We start from the raw sequence: 18854 nt of genomic DNA, 5'->3' as shown, positions 1-18854 counted from the left end.
GACAAAAGAACATCATTGATTATCCTACTTTTTTTTTGCAGAAAAGATGTGAACATGAAGGAAATTTGCCTGAGACCCCCAGACCTCATTCAGTATAAAAAAGAAGAGCTTCAAATTGGTAAGCAAATGTTTTCTAAAATGTGTCAGGAAATCTGAATACATGTGCTCACTATGTACGCAGTACACAAGCAGCATACTGTAGATAAAAAGGTCAGAAAATGATATAAAGTGTACTAGAGTGGGCACAAGCCAATAAAATAAAGTCAGACGCTAGGTTTGGTAGTCTTACTCTAAAAGGCAGTAAAAAAAAACTGAACAGCAAAGCAAGTTAGACCTCAGTATGTTGAGGTAAGATATGTTATTGACAATTCTGATTGGCTTCTAGGTTTTCTGAAGAGATACTGCACTTCAAAACTAGTAAAGCAAACAAAGCATTCAGCCCTGGAATAATGAACCCCAGATCTAGAATATAAATAATGTGATTTAAAATGCGTAACTATTACTAACCAAGACCCAGTGCCTACTGTAAGAACTGGACAGAGTCACATCCATATTGTTAAATATTATTCACAGTTCTCCATAATACAGATGTACATTGTAGAGGCACCCAAAATGAGTGACACTTTCATGCCAAGACAGAAACTGACTGCAGAGGAGGTTCTCCCTTCAAGGTTCTTAGCAAATTCTGATACTGTCAAGGAGTATTACCGGTACATATGAGCATGTGATATCATCCAACATGAATTATCGCAAATTCTTTCTGTTTTAAGAAAGCAAACTTTTGTTTTCCATAGCATTTTAGTAAGGGGGCTTTTAGGACCATTGTAGCCCCTCACACACTCCAATGACGTCTGGTTCACCATAAGCTTGCTGGTTAGTCTGTACCTCTCGGTGTTTCAAGCCCTACTTCATAGAGCCAAATTAATCCACGGATCAACCAATCCGAAACAGTCTGTATGCATGTTGGATTATTATGGCTCTGTACAAATTAACAAGCTGACACATCATTGCATTCCAGCGGTTCTGGAGGGGTGTTTAGCTTCTAAGGGCAACAATGGTTAATTTGCATATATTAAGCAGTGATGCACTGGGAGACATCTCGGAGCTTAATCCAACCTGAATTATCGCAAATCAAATTCTTTCTGTTTCAAGAAAGCAAGATTTTGTTAAATATAATAGCATAGAAAGATTTTTTTGGGGGACGGAGGAGGCATGTTGGATGTTACATGAAATATGTTGACTTATTTGCTAAGAGACTTACATGAAAATCCAGTGAAAAATTGTGTGTCTTTTGTAGCATTAGGATTAAGGATTAGGATCCTCCATTGGCAAGGTTATCTCCTCTATGTATTTTAATTATCATCTGTATGCAGATGACACCCCTGACATATCCACCACTACCATGGACAAGGTCTCCTCCTGCCTATCAGCCATCTCCTCCTGGATGTCCGCTAGGTTCCTGAAACTAAATCTAGACAAAACGGAATTTATGATCTTCCCACCCTGGCCATCCTTGAATCTCCCAGATGTGCATGTCACTGTTAACCACACTACCATTCGCCCTACCTCTTAAGCCCGCTGTCTAGGAGTCACCCTGGACTCCGCACTCCCCTGCACTCCTCACATCCAAAACGTCACAAAGTCCTGCAACTTCCACCTTTGTAACATCTGCAAGATCCGCCCTTTCCTGACCTCTGCCACCACCAAACTCCTCATCCATGCCCTCATAATTTCCTGCCTTGACTACTGCAATGCCCTTCTGTCTGGTCTCCCTATGACCCGAACAGTCCCACTGCAGTCCATCATGAATGCGGCAGCCAAAATTATCCACTCCTTCCATCACTCCACCACGACAGCTCCCCTCTGTGAATCCCTCCACTGGCTTCCTATCCAGTCCAGAATCAGATTCAAGATACTGTGTCTGACCTACAAATCTGTCCACAAAACCTGTCCAATCCAACCTACATTTCCAACCTTACTCAGAGGTACACACCTAGCCGCCCATTTCGCTCCTCCAATGAACTTCGCCTGACTGCCCCCCGCATCACCCAGTCCCATGCACGCCTCCAGGACTTTTCAAGAGCTGCTCCATCACTATGGAACTCCCTACCTCCAACCATTAGGGCAGCCACCTCCTTCAACATCTTCAAGAAGGCCTTCAAAACTCACCTTTTCAATCTGGCCTACCCCCCCCCCCCCCCCCCCCCACACACACACACACACACGCACACACACACACACACAAATAAGTGCTCTAAACCCGCTGCTGAATTCTGGTCCCCTACCTTTAGTGTCCCTACCTCTTCCTCTAAATTGTAAGCCTTTGGGCAGGGTTCTCCTCCTTTTGTGTCCTACCTGATCATGCACTTCCATTACTGTGCACCCATGCTATGCATTTGAGTGAACCTAACTTGCCTAATCTCCATGCTCCCATCCAGTGACTGACTAAGCATTACCTTGTACTCATACTGTGCGGTGTGATCTGGTTTTTCTTGTATTCTTGTATAGTCATATTGCTGTATGTCACCCCTGAATATTGTCTGTAACCTAAACTAATGTCCAGCACTGCGTAATATGTTGGCGCTTTATAAATACAATAAATAAATAATAAGATGGCATCCTTTCTGTGCACAGGCCAACCTCTAGTGCACAGGTCATATTCAAAGAATGATGTTTCAAGCAGTGTGCAGTGCACAGTATATTTCAGTTTTTGCCATGCCCCTATGATGCCAAACAACTTTCCAGTGTCTGCTGTAGTGTAATCCTTGGCTGGTGCTACACTACTTATCATCTCTTCTTCCCTCTCCAAATCCCCTCCTGTGTTTCAGTGTCATTGGGGTGCAAGGGAGTCACTAGGTAGAGGCTAAGACAAGCAGCACCCTTAAGCCTTGCACACATGACGGCTGATCGACTCAGCTGAGTGTTGGCCAAGAGCATTGTTCTCTGATAATTCCCTATGTATAGATATCAAACAGTATAATGACTAATTTTATTCTTGAAAAATGAAATATTTCATCTCCCACATATGACAGAATTAATAAAACATTGCTAGAATCGATACAATTTTCCTGTGAATCCTATGTTGTACTTTCCTGGGTATTCCATATTCCCCTAGCATCACATACTGTATGTATTAATGGTGCCGAGGTATCTGGGAAAATTATTTGAAACAGTGGTTTCCACTGTTTTGTCACAATGCCTATTTAAGTGTGTGTGAAGCTCTGGAAACTTTAAATTTCTTCCTCGGGCATAATACAGAACTGGATCAGAAAAGTACAAACCATTGTACAGTTCGGATCGAGTTCTGTGCCATGTTTGAAGCTTGCAAAGAAATCTTGTACAGTTAGTCATTAACCACTTGCCGACCGCCCACAGCCCATGGGCGGCGGCAAAGTGGACGCCTAAAGGACCGCAATACACCTTCAGGCGGCGCGTCCTTTAGGCATGCCGGGGGAGCGATCGCGTCATTGATGACGCGCGCTTCCCCCGGCAACTGGCCCCGCCCACCCGCCGTAACATCCCGCCGGCCATACGGAAGCGCCGGCGGGATGTTAACCCCGCGATCGCCGCTACAAAGTGTATAATACACTTTGTAATGTATACAAAGTGTATTATACAGGCTGCCTCCTGCCCTGGTGGTCCCAGTGTCCGAGTGACCACCAGGGCAGGCTGCAGCCACCCTAGTCTGCACCCAAACACACTGATCTGCCCCCCCCCGCCCACTGATCGCCCACAGCACCCCTCAGACCCCCCCCTGCCCACCCCCCAGACCCCTGTTTGCACCCAATCACCCCCCTAATAACCCATCAATCACTCCCTGTCACTATCTGTCAACGCTATTTTTTTTTTACCCCCCCCCCTGCCCCCTCCTGATCACCCCCCCACCCCTCAGATTCTCCCCAGACCCCCCCCCAGACCCCCCCCCCTGTGTACTGTATGCATCTATCTTCCCTGATAACCTGTCAATCACCCGTCAATCACCCATCAATCACCCATCAATCACCCATCAATCACCCCCTGTCACTGCCACCCAACAATCAGCCCCTAACCTGCCCCTTGCGGGCAATCTGATCACCCACCCACACCAATAGATCGCCCGCAGATCCGACATCAGATCACCTCCCAAATCCATTGTTTACATCTATTCTCTCCTCTAAACACCCACTAATTACCCATCAATCACCCATCAATCACCCCCTATCACCACCTGTCACTTTTACCTATCAGATCAGACCCTAATCTGCCCCTTGCGGGCACCCAATCACCCGCCAACACGCTCAGATTGCCCTCTGACCCCCCTTATCAATTCGCCAGTGCATTAATTACATCTGTTCTTCCCTGTAATAACCCACTGATCACCTGTCAATCACCTGCCAATCACCTATCACCCATCAATCACCCCCTGTCACTGCCACCCATCAATCAGCCCCTAACCTGCCCCTTGCGGGCAATCTGATCACCCACCCACACCATTAGATCGCCCGCAAACCCGCCGTCAGATTACCTCCCAAATGTATTGTTTACATCTGTTATCTTCTCTAAACACCCACTAATTACCCATCAATCACCCATCAATCACCCCCTATCACCACCTGTCACTGTTACCTATCAGATCAGACCCTAAGCTGCCCCTTGCGGGCACCCAATCACCCGCCCATACGCTCAGATTGCCCTCAGACCCCCCCCCCCCCCCCCCCCCCTTATCAATTCACCAGTGCATTAATTACATCTGTCCTTCCCTGTAATAACCCACTGATCACCTGTCAATCACCTGCCAATCACCTATCACCCATCAATCACCCCCTGTCACTGCCACCCAACAATCAGCCCCTAACCTGCCCCTTGCGGGCAAACTGATCACCCACCCACACCAATAGATCGCCCGCAGATCCGACATCAGATCACCACCCAAGCGCAGTGTTTCCATCTATTCTCTCCTCTAAACACTCACTAATTACCCATCAATCACCCATCAATCACCCCCTATCACCACCTGTCACTGTTACCCATCAGATCAGACCCTAATCTGCCCCTTGCGGGCACCCAATCACCCGCCTACACGCTCAGATTGCCCTCAGACCCCCCCCTTATCAATTCGCCAGGGCATTATTTACATCTGTCCTTCCCTGTAATAACCCACTGATCACCTGTCAATCACCTGTCAATCACCCATCAATCACCCCCTGTCACTGCCACCCATCAATCACCCCTGTCACTGCCACCCATCAATCAGCCCCTAACCTGCCCCTTGCGGGCAAACTGATCACCCACCCACACCAATAGATCGCCCGCAGATCCGACATCAGATCACCACCCAAGCGCAGTGTTTCCATCTATTCTCTCCTCTAAACACCCACTAATTACCCATCAATCACCCCCTATCACCACCTGTCACTGTTACCCATCAGATCAGACCCTAATCTGCCCCTTGCGGGCACCCAATCACCCGCCTACACGCTCAGATTGCCCTCAGACCCCCCCCTTATCAATTCGCCAGGGCATTATTTACATCTGTCCTTCCCTGTAATAACCCACTGATCACCTGTCAATCACCTATCAATCACCCATCAATCACCCCCTGTCACTGCCACCCATCAATCACCCGCTGTCACTGCCACCCATCAATCAGCCCCTAACCTGCCCCTTGCGGGCAATCTGATCACCCACCCACACCAATAGATCGCCCGCAGATCCGACGTTCGATCACCTCCCAAGTGCAGTGTTCACATCTGTTCTCTACCCTAAACACCCACTAATTACCCATCAATCACCCCCTGTCACTGCTACCTATCAGATTAGACCCCTATCTGCCCCTAGGGCACTCAATCAAGCGCCCACACCCTCAGAATGCACTCAGACCCCAGCCCTGATCACCTCGCCAGTGCATTGCTTGCATCTATTCCCCCCTCTAATCACACTTTGAGACACCCATCAATCACCTCCTGTCACCCCCTAGCACACCTACCCATCAGATCAGGCCCTAATTTGCCCCGTGTGGGCTCCTGATCACTCGGCCAAACCCTCAGATCTCCCTCAGACCCCCTTCCGATCACCTCCCCAGTGCATTGATTGCATCTATTTTCCCCTCTAACCACCCCCTGAGACACCCATCAATCACCTCCTGTCACCCCCCTAGCACTCCTATCCATCAGATCAGGCCCAATACAACCTGTCATCTAAAAGGCCACCCTGCTTATGACCGGTTCCACAAAATTCGCCCCCTCATAGACCACCTGTCATCAAAATTTGCAGATGCTTATACCCCTGAACAGTCATTTTGAGACATTTGGTTTCCAGACTACTCACGGTTTTGGGCCCGTAAAATGCCAGGGCGGTATAGGAACCCCACAAGTGACCCCATTTTAGAAAAAAAGACACCCCAAGGTATTCTGTTAGGTGTATGACGAGTTCATAGAAGATTTTATTTTTTGTCAAAAGTTAGCGGAAATTGATTTTTATTGGGTTTTTTTCACAAAGTGTCATTTTTCACTAACTTGTGACAAAAAATAAAATCTTCTTTGAACTCGCCATACACCTAACGGAATAGCTTGGGGTGTCTTCTTTCTAAAATGGGGTCACTTGTGGGGTTCCTATACTGCCCTGGCATTTTAGGGGCCCTAAACCGCGAGGAGTAGTCTAGAAAACAAATGCCTCAAAATGACCCGTGAATAGGACGTTGGGCCCCTTAGCGCACCTAGGCTGCAAAAAGTGTCACACATGTGGTACCGCCGTACTCAGGAAAAGTAGTATAATGTGTTTTGGGGTGTATTTTTACACATACCCATGCTGGGTGGGAGAAATTTCTATGTAAATGGTCAATTGTGTGTAAAACAAATCAAACAATTGTCATTTACAGAGATATTTCTCCCACTTAGCATGGGTATGTGTAAAAATACACCCCAAAACACATTATACTACTTCTCCTGAGTACGGCGGTACCACATGTGTGGCACTTTTTTACACCCTAAGTACGCTAAGGGGCCCAAAGTCCAATGAGTACCTTTAGGATTTCACAGGTCATTTTGCGACATTTGGTTTCAAGACTACTTCTTACGGTTTAGGGCCCCTAAAATGCCAGGGCAGTATAGTAACCCCACAAATGACCCCATTTTAGAAAGAAGACACCCAAAGGTATTCCGTTAGGAGTATGGTGAGTTCATAGAAGATTTTATTTTTTGTCAAAAGTTAGCGGAAAATTGATTTTTATTGTTTTTTTCACAAAATGTCATTTTCCACTAACTTGTGACAAAAAATAAAATCTTCTATGAACTCACCATACTCCTAACGGAATACCTTGGGGTGTCTTCTTTCTAAAATGGGGTCATTTGTGGGGTTCCTATACTGAACTGGCATTTTAGGGGCCCTAAACCGTGAGGAGTAGTCTGGAAATCAAATTTCGCAAAATGACCTGTGAAATCCTAAAGGTACTCATTGGACTTTGGGCCCTTTAGCGCAGTTAGGGTGCAAAAAAGTGCCACACATGTGGTATTGCCATACTCGGGAGAAGTAGTACAATGTGTTTTGGGGTGTATTTTTACACATACCCATGCTGGGTGGGAGAAATACCTCTGTAAATGACAATCTTTTGATTTTTTTACACACAATTGTCCATTTACAGAGTTATTTCTCCCACCCAGCATGGGTATGTGTAAAAATACACCCCAAAACACATTGTACTACTTCTCCCGAGTACGGCGATACCACATGTGTGGCACGTTTTTGCACCCTAACTGCGCTAAAGGGCCCAAAGTCCAATGAGTACCTTTAGGATTTCACAGGTCATTTTGCGGAATTTGATTTCCAGACTACTCCTCACGGTTTAGGGCCCCTAAAATGCCAGGGCAGTATAGGAACCCCACAAATGACCCCATTTTAGAAAGAAGACACCTCAAGGTATTCCGTTAGGAGTATGGTGAGTTCATAGAAGATTTTATTTTTTGTCACAAGTTAGTGGAAAATGACACTTTGTGAAAAAAACAATAAAAATCAATTTTCCGCTAACTTTTGACAAAAAATAAAATCTTCTATGAACTCACCATACTCCTAACGGAATACCTTGGGGTGTCTTCTTTCTAAAATGGGGTCATTTGTGGGGTTCCTATACTGCCCTGGCATTTTAGGGGCCCTAAACCGTGAGGAGTAGTCTGGAAATCAAATTCCGCAAAATGACTTGTGAAGTCCTAAAGGTACTCATTGGACTTTGGGCCCTTTAGCGCAGTTAGGGTGCAAAAAAGTGGCACACATGTGGTATCGCCGTACTCGGGAGAAGTAGTACAATGTGTTTTGGGGTGTATTTTTACACATACCCATGCTGGGTGGGAGAAATAACTCTGTAAATGGACAATTGTGTGTAAAAAAAATGAAAAAATTGTCATTTACAGAGATATTTCTCCCACCCAGCATGGGTATGTGTAAAAATACACCCCAAAACACATTCTACTACTTCTCTTGAGTACGGCAATACCACATGTGTGGCACTTTTTTGCAGCCTAACTGCGCTAAGGGGCCCAAAGTCCAATGAGCACCTTTAGGCTTTACAGGGGTGCTTACAAATTAGCACCCCCCAAAATGCGAGGACAGTAAACACACCCCACAAATGACCCCATTTTGGAAAGTAGACACTTCAAGGTATTCAGAGAGGGGCATGGTGAGTCCGTGGCAGATTTCAATTTTTTTTGTCGCAAGTTAGAAGAAATGGATTCTTTTTTTTTTTCTTTTTTTTTGTCACAAAGTGTCATTTTCCGCTTACTTGTGACAAAAAATAATATCTTCTTTGAACTCACTATGCCTCTCAGTGAATACTTTGGGATGTCTTCTTTCCAAAATGGGGTCATTTGGGGGGTATTTATACTATCCTGGAATTCTAGCCCCTCATGAAACATGACAGGGGGTCAGAAAAGTCATAGATGCTTGAAAATGGCAAAATTCACTTTTTGCACCATAGTTTGTAAACGCTATAACTTTTACCCAAACCAATAAATATACACTGAATGTTTTTTTTTTTATCAAAAACATGTTTGTCCACATTTTTCGCGCTGCATGTATACAGAAATTTTACTTTATTTGAAAATTGTCAGCACAGAAAGTTAAAAAAATAATTTTTTTGCCAAAATTCATGTCTTTTTTGATGAATATAATAAAAAGTAAAAATCGCAGGAGCAATCAAATAGCACCAAAAGAAAGCTTTATTAGTGACAAGAAAAGGAGCCAAAATTCATTTAGGTGGTAGGTTGTATGAGCGAGCAATAAACCGTGAAAGCTGCAGTGGTCTGAATGGAAAAAAAGTGGCCGGTCCTTAAGGGGTAGAAAGACTGTGGTCCTCAAGTGGTTAAAGGTATCACTCAAACAACTTTTGTTGTTATGTCTTCGGATCCTCTCCATGACTAATACTGGACCATATGCATCAGAAAGCACCTTAAGACATGTAAATTATGTTAAATGAATACATTTTACTTTAAAAAAAACAGACCCAAGACATAAAACTGAACACAGAATTAATATCAGAATCATTTATTTCGTCAAGTACAACGTGAGTTCTACCCGGAATTGATTTTGGCACAAACAGGGTTGGTGGTGTTTGTAATATACGCACATTTCTGTGTTGTTTGCCAGCCCTTACCTTTAACCAATGATTCCACCCTCTTCTCCCAATTTTATTAAAAGTTAAGTCTTAGGACTTAGGGTGAAGGGTTTTACATGAGATATAAAGGAACCCTGTTGTAGATAATGAACAGAATACCCCTAAAATAGACTGTACATGTATTTATATGCTTATGAAAGTGAAAATAATCCATAAAATATATATTTTCTACCCAGAATATAAAAATAACATCTTGAAGGAGCGTGCAGCCATGGACAAAACCTTCACGCCAAAGAACATTGACTTAGACTATGGTAAGACTCTGGCTCTCTCGTTCTCTCTTTTTTCCACTAACCACTAATTGGTAACTTACATTGAGACTGATTCTTATAAGAGAGAATATGAAGCTACATCAACATGACAGATCCAGAGCACAAGCCATTTCAAAGTAAACACACTAGACGCAGCCATGGCAAATAATAGTTAGTGGAGACATCTTGAAAACCTCAGTCTCTGGGGACACTCTTGGCAGAGGGCTAAACATTGGCTAGAGATCAGTGACATGTATAGTCTTTAAGTCACAGAGGTTCTGGTAAGTGGATTCAGCTTGAGCGAAGAGCTTTGTGGTACTTTCCCACATAGATTGATGTTAGTTAATGATAATACAATAAAGAAAACAAGTCTTTAATCTCTTAATGCAGCTGTGAACAAGGATCTGGAGTTCAGGCTAGATATGGATAGACAGTGAATTAGTAAGTGGGTTACAATTATTAACACTTGTGTCCTCTAAATGTCCTTCCCGATTCCTCTCAGTTTTACTCTAACCTTAAAGAGGAACTTTACGGAAATATATTAGTAGGGGGACAAAAAAATCAAGACATTGCAAAGTGAGAAGTTAAAAATTAGACAGATCAATAAATGATTGGTACTCTCTGTGTAATTGGTTCCTGTTGTTTGACTCTGCAGGTCTGAATCTTTACTGCTGGCAGACATTAAAAAAAATCCACACAGGATTGGCCCTATATATAAACACATCTACGAGAGAGAGAGAGAGAGAGAGAGAGAGAGAGAGAGTGAGAGAGAGATAGCTCCACTTTCATTAGAATTTTTTTTTTATCTAATCATCTTTAAACATTTCAAAAATGTTCACCAGCTGTATGATTCAGATATACCAGTGACTGCTTTGATGATATGGGAACAATTGCTACATCTGAGGTATACATATCCCCAACACATCCACAGACATCCATGAATCCATTTTGAACTCACCAATGCGGAAGTAATCAGCACTAGTCCTGCTAGGCATTAATTAAATTAGGGTTTACATGTCATTAGCCTAACTAAATATGTCACTAACCAAAGCCTAACACTAACTTTCTCTGTTCTTGTATTTGGCTTAATCTTCTAGGGCAGGGGTCTCAACTCAATTTACCTGGGGGGCCGCAGGAGGCAAAGTCAGGATGAGGCTGGGCCGCATAAGGATTTTCACAATCGCGGCGCATCGCCGCCTCTGCCCGCCCCTCTCACTCTTCCTTCACAGAGAGGGGCGGGGAGAGGCGGTGATCCGTGCGGCAATTGACGTCAGGAGGGGCAGAGCTGAAGCTGAAAGCTCTGCCCCTTCCAGGAAATGCCGGCGGATTGCCCCCCGGACGATTTGGGGGCTCTTCAGCCCTCGTTTAGCGGCGGGGATGCGGCGGATTACTTGGGAGCACTGAAGCGAACTATAAGGAAGCTTTTGTCAGCGAGGGCCACAAAATATTGTATCGAGGGCCGCAAATGGCCCGCGGGCCGCGAGTTTGAGACACCTGTTCTAGGGAGTGTTCTAATTCATTTGTTAGGGTTTAAGGGTTAAAAATCCTGGTTTGCAGATTCGACCCCCTCACCAGCATTACTCCTGCTCCATATGTCTGTGGAGTTCCTGAATAACCACCCATTGAATTTTTTTACCTCCTATCTTGCTTCTCCCTGCTTACAGAAATGCTTCAGTCACACCAAAATGTTATGATCTCTTATGGGACATAAACAATGAATGAATTAATAGCCTGCAGGACAGACTGGAATTTAGAGCACCTGACTGTTAACCCTCCAAAGTGTACACTAGACAAAAAAAGTAATCATACATACCTGGGGCATCCTCCAACCCCCTTCAGGCAATTTGCTTCCTCGCTGCCCTCCCAGGCCACCTCAATTCTCCGCTGTCTGTGGCAGTAAATCTGTCAGTCGCGGTCAGTTGGCGCATACTGCACATTCGTGGGCTGGCCACACGCACTCTCCCATCACGCTCCTATCGCTAGGAGGATTTTGCGCCTGCCTGAGCGCGATGTTGTGCGCCCATGGCGAGGCCGCGCGTGCACGATACTTTGACTGACACATGTACCTGGCTTGCCAGAGGAGAAATGAGATGGCACAGGAGGACAGCAAGGAAGTGAATGGCCTGAAGGGGGCTGGAGTAGGCCTCAGGTATGTATGAATACTTTTTTTTGGTCATACGTTTCCTTTAAGGAGGGCATACATTAAAAAGGTATCCATGCACTCATTGATTTTCCCATTTGATTCCCTTCAGATTTGTTTAGTCTGCTGGGAATCGATTCCCACAATATATTGAAAAATCAATGGAAAGTAATGATCAGACAGGATAAAAAATTAAGCTAGATGCTTGGGTGCAGTAGCTGTTTGATAGGTCTTGCACTGAATCAAACTGTTCAATTTTGTGGTTTAATCGATTTTTCAATAGATGTGTGGTAGGAATCGATTCCTTTCTGAATCAAATCCAATTAGAGAGTGTAACGATTGGTGTCAGCACGCAGAGAGAATCTGATTATTGGTGATCTGCAGTATCACCAAGAATACAGATATATACCCGATTTATTGATGGTCTGCAGAATCACCGATAATACAGATATATTGCTAACCTCTGGACACCTGAAGCGTGTAAGTGTTTGGTGTAACAGTAGTAATTGGACCACCGGGGTAGCAGGTGGTCCAATGAGTAGAGACAGACTCTACTGCAGTCAAGGACTCTAGGAGAAGGAGACCCTGACTGATTTTGTAGCAGTGCCCCCTCTGAGGAGCAGGGGGCCCCTGCAGGAAGGCTGAGCACCCAAGGGGTGGGTGACAGCCAGAAAGGTCGGGCAGGCCGGGTCGGCAACACACAGACAGATAAAGTACAAAGACAGAAAGCTGATTCGGTATCCAAGGCAAGCAGGGTTTGGCAACAGGTAATCAGAAATGCAAGGTACCGAATCAGAAGGCAGAGGGAACGTCAGGAAAGCAATAAGTCATAACAGATATCAAACAATGCCTAGTCTGGGTGTGAGGTCCGTGGTCTCTACACCTTGGAACTAGTCTGATGTATAACAGAACGATAACACAAGTTCCCTAGTCTGGGTGTGAGGTCCGTGGTCTCTACACCCTGGAACTAGTCTGATGTATAACAGAATGATAACACAGGTTCCCTAGTCTGGGTGTGAGGTCTGTGGTCTCTACACCCTGGAACTGATCTAAGGAATAACACAGATGATACACAGTATTCCTAGTCTGGGGTGTGAGGTCCGTGGTCTCTACACCCTGGAACTGGTCTAAGGAATAACACAGATGATACACAGTAAACTGGCTAAGTGTGGATTCCCAGGTCCACCTGGTTCAACCACATTGAAGGATCTGACTAAGGTCTGAGTGCTAACACATAGGTATTCGCAACCGCAGACAACAGCAACTGAACAGCAAGAGATATATATAGTAAAGCGCTCCACAGCGCCGCCCAGCTCCCATCAACCAATCACCTGCTGAGCTAGGATCAGCTGACCGCCTCGATCAGCTGACCGTTCTCCTATTGGCATAAAGAGCCTGTCTTGCGGCGCGCGCACGTAGCTCTCCATGTGTGTGCACTACTAGGTCCAGACAAACCAGAAGCATGTTGCTGCGGGGAAACCGCCGCTCTGTGCGCGGATTCCGCCGCCTCACCGTCAGAACGCGCGGTGGTTTCTCTGCAATCCGTCACAGTAAACCCCCCCCCCCCGAGGAGTGGACTTAGGACACTTTCCACCAGGCTTCCGAGAATGTAAGTCATGGAACTCTTTCTTTAATTATTCCGCATGCATGCGACAATCTGGCACCCAAGATCTCTCCTCTATGCCATATCCCTTCCAGTGGACCAGATACTGCACAGAATTCTGCACCAGGCGAGAATCCAGAATCTTTTCAATCTCATACTCTGGTTGGTCAACCACCAACACAGGGGGGGGGGGGGGAGAGGAGTCCACCTGTACTGCTGGCTTCAACAGGGACACATGGAACGATCTCACACCTTTCATACTGGGTGGGAGATCAATGGCATACGTGACTTTATTAATTTTCTTGGCCACTGGAAAAGGTCCTATAAACTTAGGACCCAGCTTGGGTGACAATTGTTTTAAGGCCAAGTGACGAGTGGACACCCATACCAAATCTCCTGGAGAGAATCTCCTCTTTACAGACCGATGTTTTTCGGCCTGCTTCTAAAGCTTTCCCTAGGTTCCTCTTAACCATTCCCCAAATCTCTTTCAGAGCTCTTTGCCAATCCTCCAGAGCTGGAAAAGGAGTAGATGCGACCGGCAAAGGAGCAAACTTAGGTGATCTCCCTGACACCACCTGGAATGGGGAGAACCCAGAAGAAGAGCTCTACAGATTGTTGTGCGCAAACTCTGCGAATGGCAAAAACTTTACCCAATCAGTTTGCGCATTAGCAACATAACACCTGAGGAATTGTTCCAGCGATTGGTTAACTCTCTCGGTCTGATCGTTGGTCTGTGGGTGGTAGCCCGATGAGAATGCGAGTTCCATGTCCAATTGATGGCAAAAGGCCCTCCAAAATTTTGAAACAAATTGGACTCCCCGATCTGACACTACATTTTCCGGAATGCCATGCAGCTGGAAGATGTGCAGGGTGAAGAGATCAGCCAATTCCTGAGCCGAGGGGAGTCCTTTCAAAGGGACAAAGTGTGCCATCTTACTGAAACGGTCCACTACCACCCAAATGACTGACTTGCCTTCAGACCGAGGGAGTTCACCCACAAAATCCATGGAAACATGAGTCCAGGGTTCATTGGGGACTGGCAAGGAGTGTAAAGTGCCAACGGGGGCCTGACGAGAGGGTTTACTTCTCGCACATACCGCACACTCTCTTACAAATTCCTTGCAATCTGTAACCAAGGTAGGCCACCAGGCACATCTAGCTACTAGATTCTGGGTTCTGGTGGCTCCAGGATGACCAGCATTCTTGTGAGAATGAAAGAATTGCAGGATTTGTAAGCAGAAAGGCAGTGGCACAAACATGACCCCCTCAGGTTTTCCCTCTGGAACATCCTGTTGGTAGGGACTCAATGTGGCTGTCCAATCTCTCCATGTCTCAGTGGCTGCCAGAACTACCTTTGGGGGTAGGATGGTTTCAGGGGCTGCAGGCTGCACTGACTCGGGCTCAAAACACCTGGAGAGAGCATCGGCCTTGACATTCTTACTTCCAGGAGTATACGTGATTACAAATCTGAATCTTGCAAAAAACAGGGACCACCGGGCCTGGCGAGCGCTAAGTCTCTTAGCCCCCTCAATATACTCCAAATTCTTGTGATCTGTATAAACTGTGATAACGTGTTCTGCACCCTCTAACCAGTGTCACCATTCCTCAAACGCCAATTTGATGGCCAGGAGCACCCGGTTGCCGATGTCATAGTTTTTCTCAGCGGGTGAAAATCTGCGAGAAAAGTAGGCACATGGGTGCAGCTTGCCCTGCAAACCTGACCTCTGAGACAACACAGCTCCCACCCCCACCTCTGAGGCATCAACCTCTACAATGAAGGGAAAGGCGACGTCAACATGCCTCAGTATTGGGGCAGAACAAAACAGTTTCTTTAGGGTTGAAAAGGCCGCATGAGCTTCTGGTGACCAGTGATGAGTGTCAGCCCCTTTCCTGGTGAGACTGGTGAGAGGAGAGATGATGGTAGAGTACCCCTTAATGAACCTTCTGTAGTAATTAGCAAACCCCAGGAATCTCTGAAGTGCCTTCAGCCCCACGGGCTGAGGCCACTCCTGGACAGCAGAAACTTTCCCTGGGTCCATCGAGAGACCAGAAGTGGAGATAATGTACCCCAAGAAGGCTACTGACTCTACCTCGAAGAGGCATTTCTCCAGTTTGGCATAAAGTTGATTCTGTCTTAACTTTTTTAAAACCCATCTAACATGCTGGCGATGTTCAGATAGATTGGACGAAAAGATTAGTATATCGTCTAAGTAGACCAGAACAAACTTCCCCAACACTTCCCTGAACACCTCATTAATTAACTCCTGGAAAACGGCTGGTGCGTTGCACAACCCGAAGGGTATCACTAGGTACTCGTAATGCCCGTCGGGTGTGTTGAAGGCCGTCTTCCATTCGTCACCATCCCTGATGCGGACTAGATTGTATGAACCCCTGAGATCTAGCTTGGAAAAAATCTTGGCGTTGGTCACCTGCGTGAACAAATCATCAATCAATGGCAAAGGGTACCGGTTTTTCACTGTGATCTTATTCAGTCCTCAATAATCAATACAAGGACGGAGGCCTCCGTCTTTTTTCTTTACAAAAAAGAAACCTGCCCCTGCTGGTGAACGAGAGGGACGAATGAACCCTTTCACCAAGTTTTCCCTGATGTATTCCTGCATAGCTAGTTTCTCCGGCCCAGACAGGTTATAACCATGACCTCTGGGCGGCATACAACCAGATCTCAGATCGATGGGACAATCGAAGGCACGATGGAGGGGAAGTTTGTCCGCTGACTTAGGACAGAAGACGTCTAGCAAATTGTCTAGGTAAACCTTCAACCTGAATGTTGGTATTACCCAAGGTTACTTTCGCTAAACAATGATGATAACAATGGGATGACCAGCTCGTTAGCTGACCTGAAACCCAGTCTATCTGAGGTGAGTGAATTTGTAACCAGGGCATGCCAAGAATGATGGTAGAGGTTGCCATATGCAAAACCAGAAATTGCAGATTCTCCCCATGAAATACCCCCACACTGAGTTGCAAACTTGGAGTACGGAATAAGGGGTGTCTACTCTGCAGAGGAGAGTCATCTACAGCAGTGACCAGGATCGGTTGATCCAAGGGGAGCATGGGTATTCCCAATTTTTTAGCAAACTCGTAATCTATAAAATTAGCTGCTGAACCGGAATCAATAAAAGCTTCAGTGGAAACAGTCTGACCCTCCCATGTGACAGAACAGGGAAGTAGCAGACGATTGTCATGTAGAGGTAAAGACTGCGCGCCTAGGGTATTACCTCTGACTACTCCTAGGTGGCAGCGTTTCCCGACTTCCTGGGGCAATTCTGCACTCTATAACCCTCCTCTGCACAGTACAAACAGAGCTGTTCTGTTTTCCTGCGATTCCTCTCTGCCCGCGTTAATTTGGACTGAGAAATTTGCATTGGCTCAGGTGGCGGTGAGGCCGGTGGAGAAGTGGTATTGGAGACATATCTGACTCGGGCCTTACCACGGGTTTGTCTTTGATATCATAACCTACGATCGACCCGCACTGCCAACGAGATTGCTTCCTCAATGGTTTTTGGTTCAGGATATCCCAACATCAATCCAGAGACTGCGTCTGATAACCCTGATAGGAAACAATCCAACAATGCAAAAGCCCCCCACCTGGCCGACACCGACCACTTCCTGAACTCCGCTGCATAAACCTCTACAGGATTCTTGCCCTGGCGCAAGGTTTTCAACTTCCGCTCCGCGGTAGAAGAAATGTCTGGATCATCATAGATTATGACCATGGACTTAAAAAACTCCTCAACTGACCTGAGTGCTTCATGCCCTGACGCTAAATTATACGCCCAGGTCTGAGCATCCCCTGAGAGTAAGGTCTTAATAAAGGTAATTCTCTGTGCCTCTGTTCCTGACAGGTTAGGCCTCAGTTCAAAATATGACATTACACGATTCTTAAAATTCTGAAAGTCAGATCTATGGCCAGAAAACTTTTCAGGTACAGACATTCTCAAGTCTGTAACAGGAGGGGATCGCACTGAATTTAAAGTCGTCTGAAGTACTTGTAGTGACCCAGATAAAGCAGAGATCTGGGCCTGCTGACCGTCCATCACTCTGATGAGGTTTTCCACCGAGGTGGTGAGTGTGTCAAGACGACTGCTAAGTGCGTCCATATTGGTTTGGTCTGGCGTTCTGTAATGATTGGTGTCAACACGCAGAGAGAATCTAATTATTGGTGATCTGCAGTATCACCAAGAATACAGATATATACCCGATTATTGATGGTCTGCAGAATCACCGATAATACAGATATATTGCTAACCTCTGGACACCTGAAGCGTGTAAGTGTTTGGTGTAACAGTAGTAATTGGACCACCGGGGTAGCAGGTGGTCCAATGAGTAGAGACAGACTCTACTGCAGTCAAGGACTCTAGGAGAAGGAGACCCTGACTGATTTTGTAGCAGTGCCCCCTCTGAGGAGCAGGGAGCCCCTGCAGGAAGGCTGAGCACCCAAGGGGTGGGTGACAGCCAGAAAGGTCGGGCAGGCCGGGTCGGCAACACACATACAGATAAAGTACAAAGACAGAAAGCTGATTCGGTATCCAAGGCAAGCAGGGTTTGGCAACAGGTAATCGGAAATGCAAGGTACCGAATCAGAAGGCAGAGGGAACGTCAGGAAAGCAATAAGTCATAACAGATATCAAACAATGCCTAGTCTGGGTGTGAGGTCCGTGGTCTCTACACCCTGGAACTAGTCTGATGTATAACAGAATGATAACACAGGTTCCCTAGTCTGGGTGTGAGGTCCGTGGTCTCTACACCCTGGAACTAGTCTGATGTATAACAGAATGATAACACAGGTTCCCTAGTCTGGGTGTGAGGTCTGTGGTCTCTACACCCTGGAACTAGTCTGATGTATAACAGAATGATAACACAAGTTCCCTAGTCTGGGTGTGAGGTCCGTGGTCTCTACACCCTGGAACTAGTCTGATGTATAACAGAATGATAACACAGGTTCCCTAGTCTGGGTGTGTGGTCCGTGGTCTCTACACCCTGGAACTAGTCTGATGTATAACAGAATGATAACACAGGTTCCCTAGTCTGGGTGTGTGGTCCGTGGTCTCTACACCCTGGAACTAGTCTGATGTATAACAGAATGATAACACAGGTTCCCTAGTCTGGGTGTGAGGTCCGTGGTCTCTACACCCTGGAACTGGTCTAAGGAATAACACAGATGATACACAGTATTCCTAGTCTGGGGTGTGAAGTCCG

General features: G+C 46.0%; 1 protein-coding gene across 3 annotated transcripts in view; it reads left to right on the top strand.

Annotated features, from left to right (window-relative positions):
* MXRA8 (matrix remodeling associated 8) overlaps window positions 1-18854 on the top strand; it is a 145907-nt gene that overhangs the window by 113266 nt on the left and 13787 nt on the right. For all 3 annotated transcript variants that reach the window (XM_068240618.1, XM_068240617.1, XM_068240619.1), the window contains exons 8-9: window positions 42-118; window positions 9817-9894. In XM_068240618.1, the coding sequence (XP_068096719.1) occupies window positions 42-118; window positions 9817-9894 (155 nt within the window). The remainder of the gene's footprint in view (window positions 1-41; window positions 119-9816; window positions 9895-18854) is intronic.

The sequence above is a fragment of the Hyperolius riggenbachi genome, chromosome 6 (genome assembly GCF_040937935.1).
Source record: "Hyperolius riggenbachi isolate aHypRig1 chromosome 6, aHypRig1.pri, whole genome shotgun sequence".
NCBI lineage: Eukaryota > Metazoa > Chordata > Amphibia > Anura > Hyperoliidae > Hyperolius > Hyperolius riggenbachi.
The sequence above is the reverse complement of the archived record's forward strand: the minus strand, read 5'-3'. Positions and strand labels throughout refer to the sequence as shown.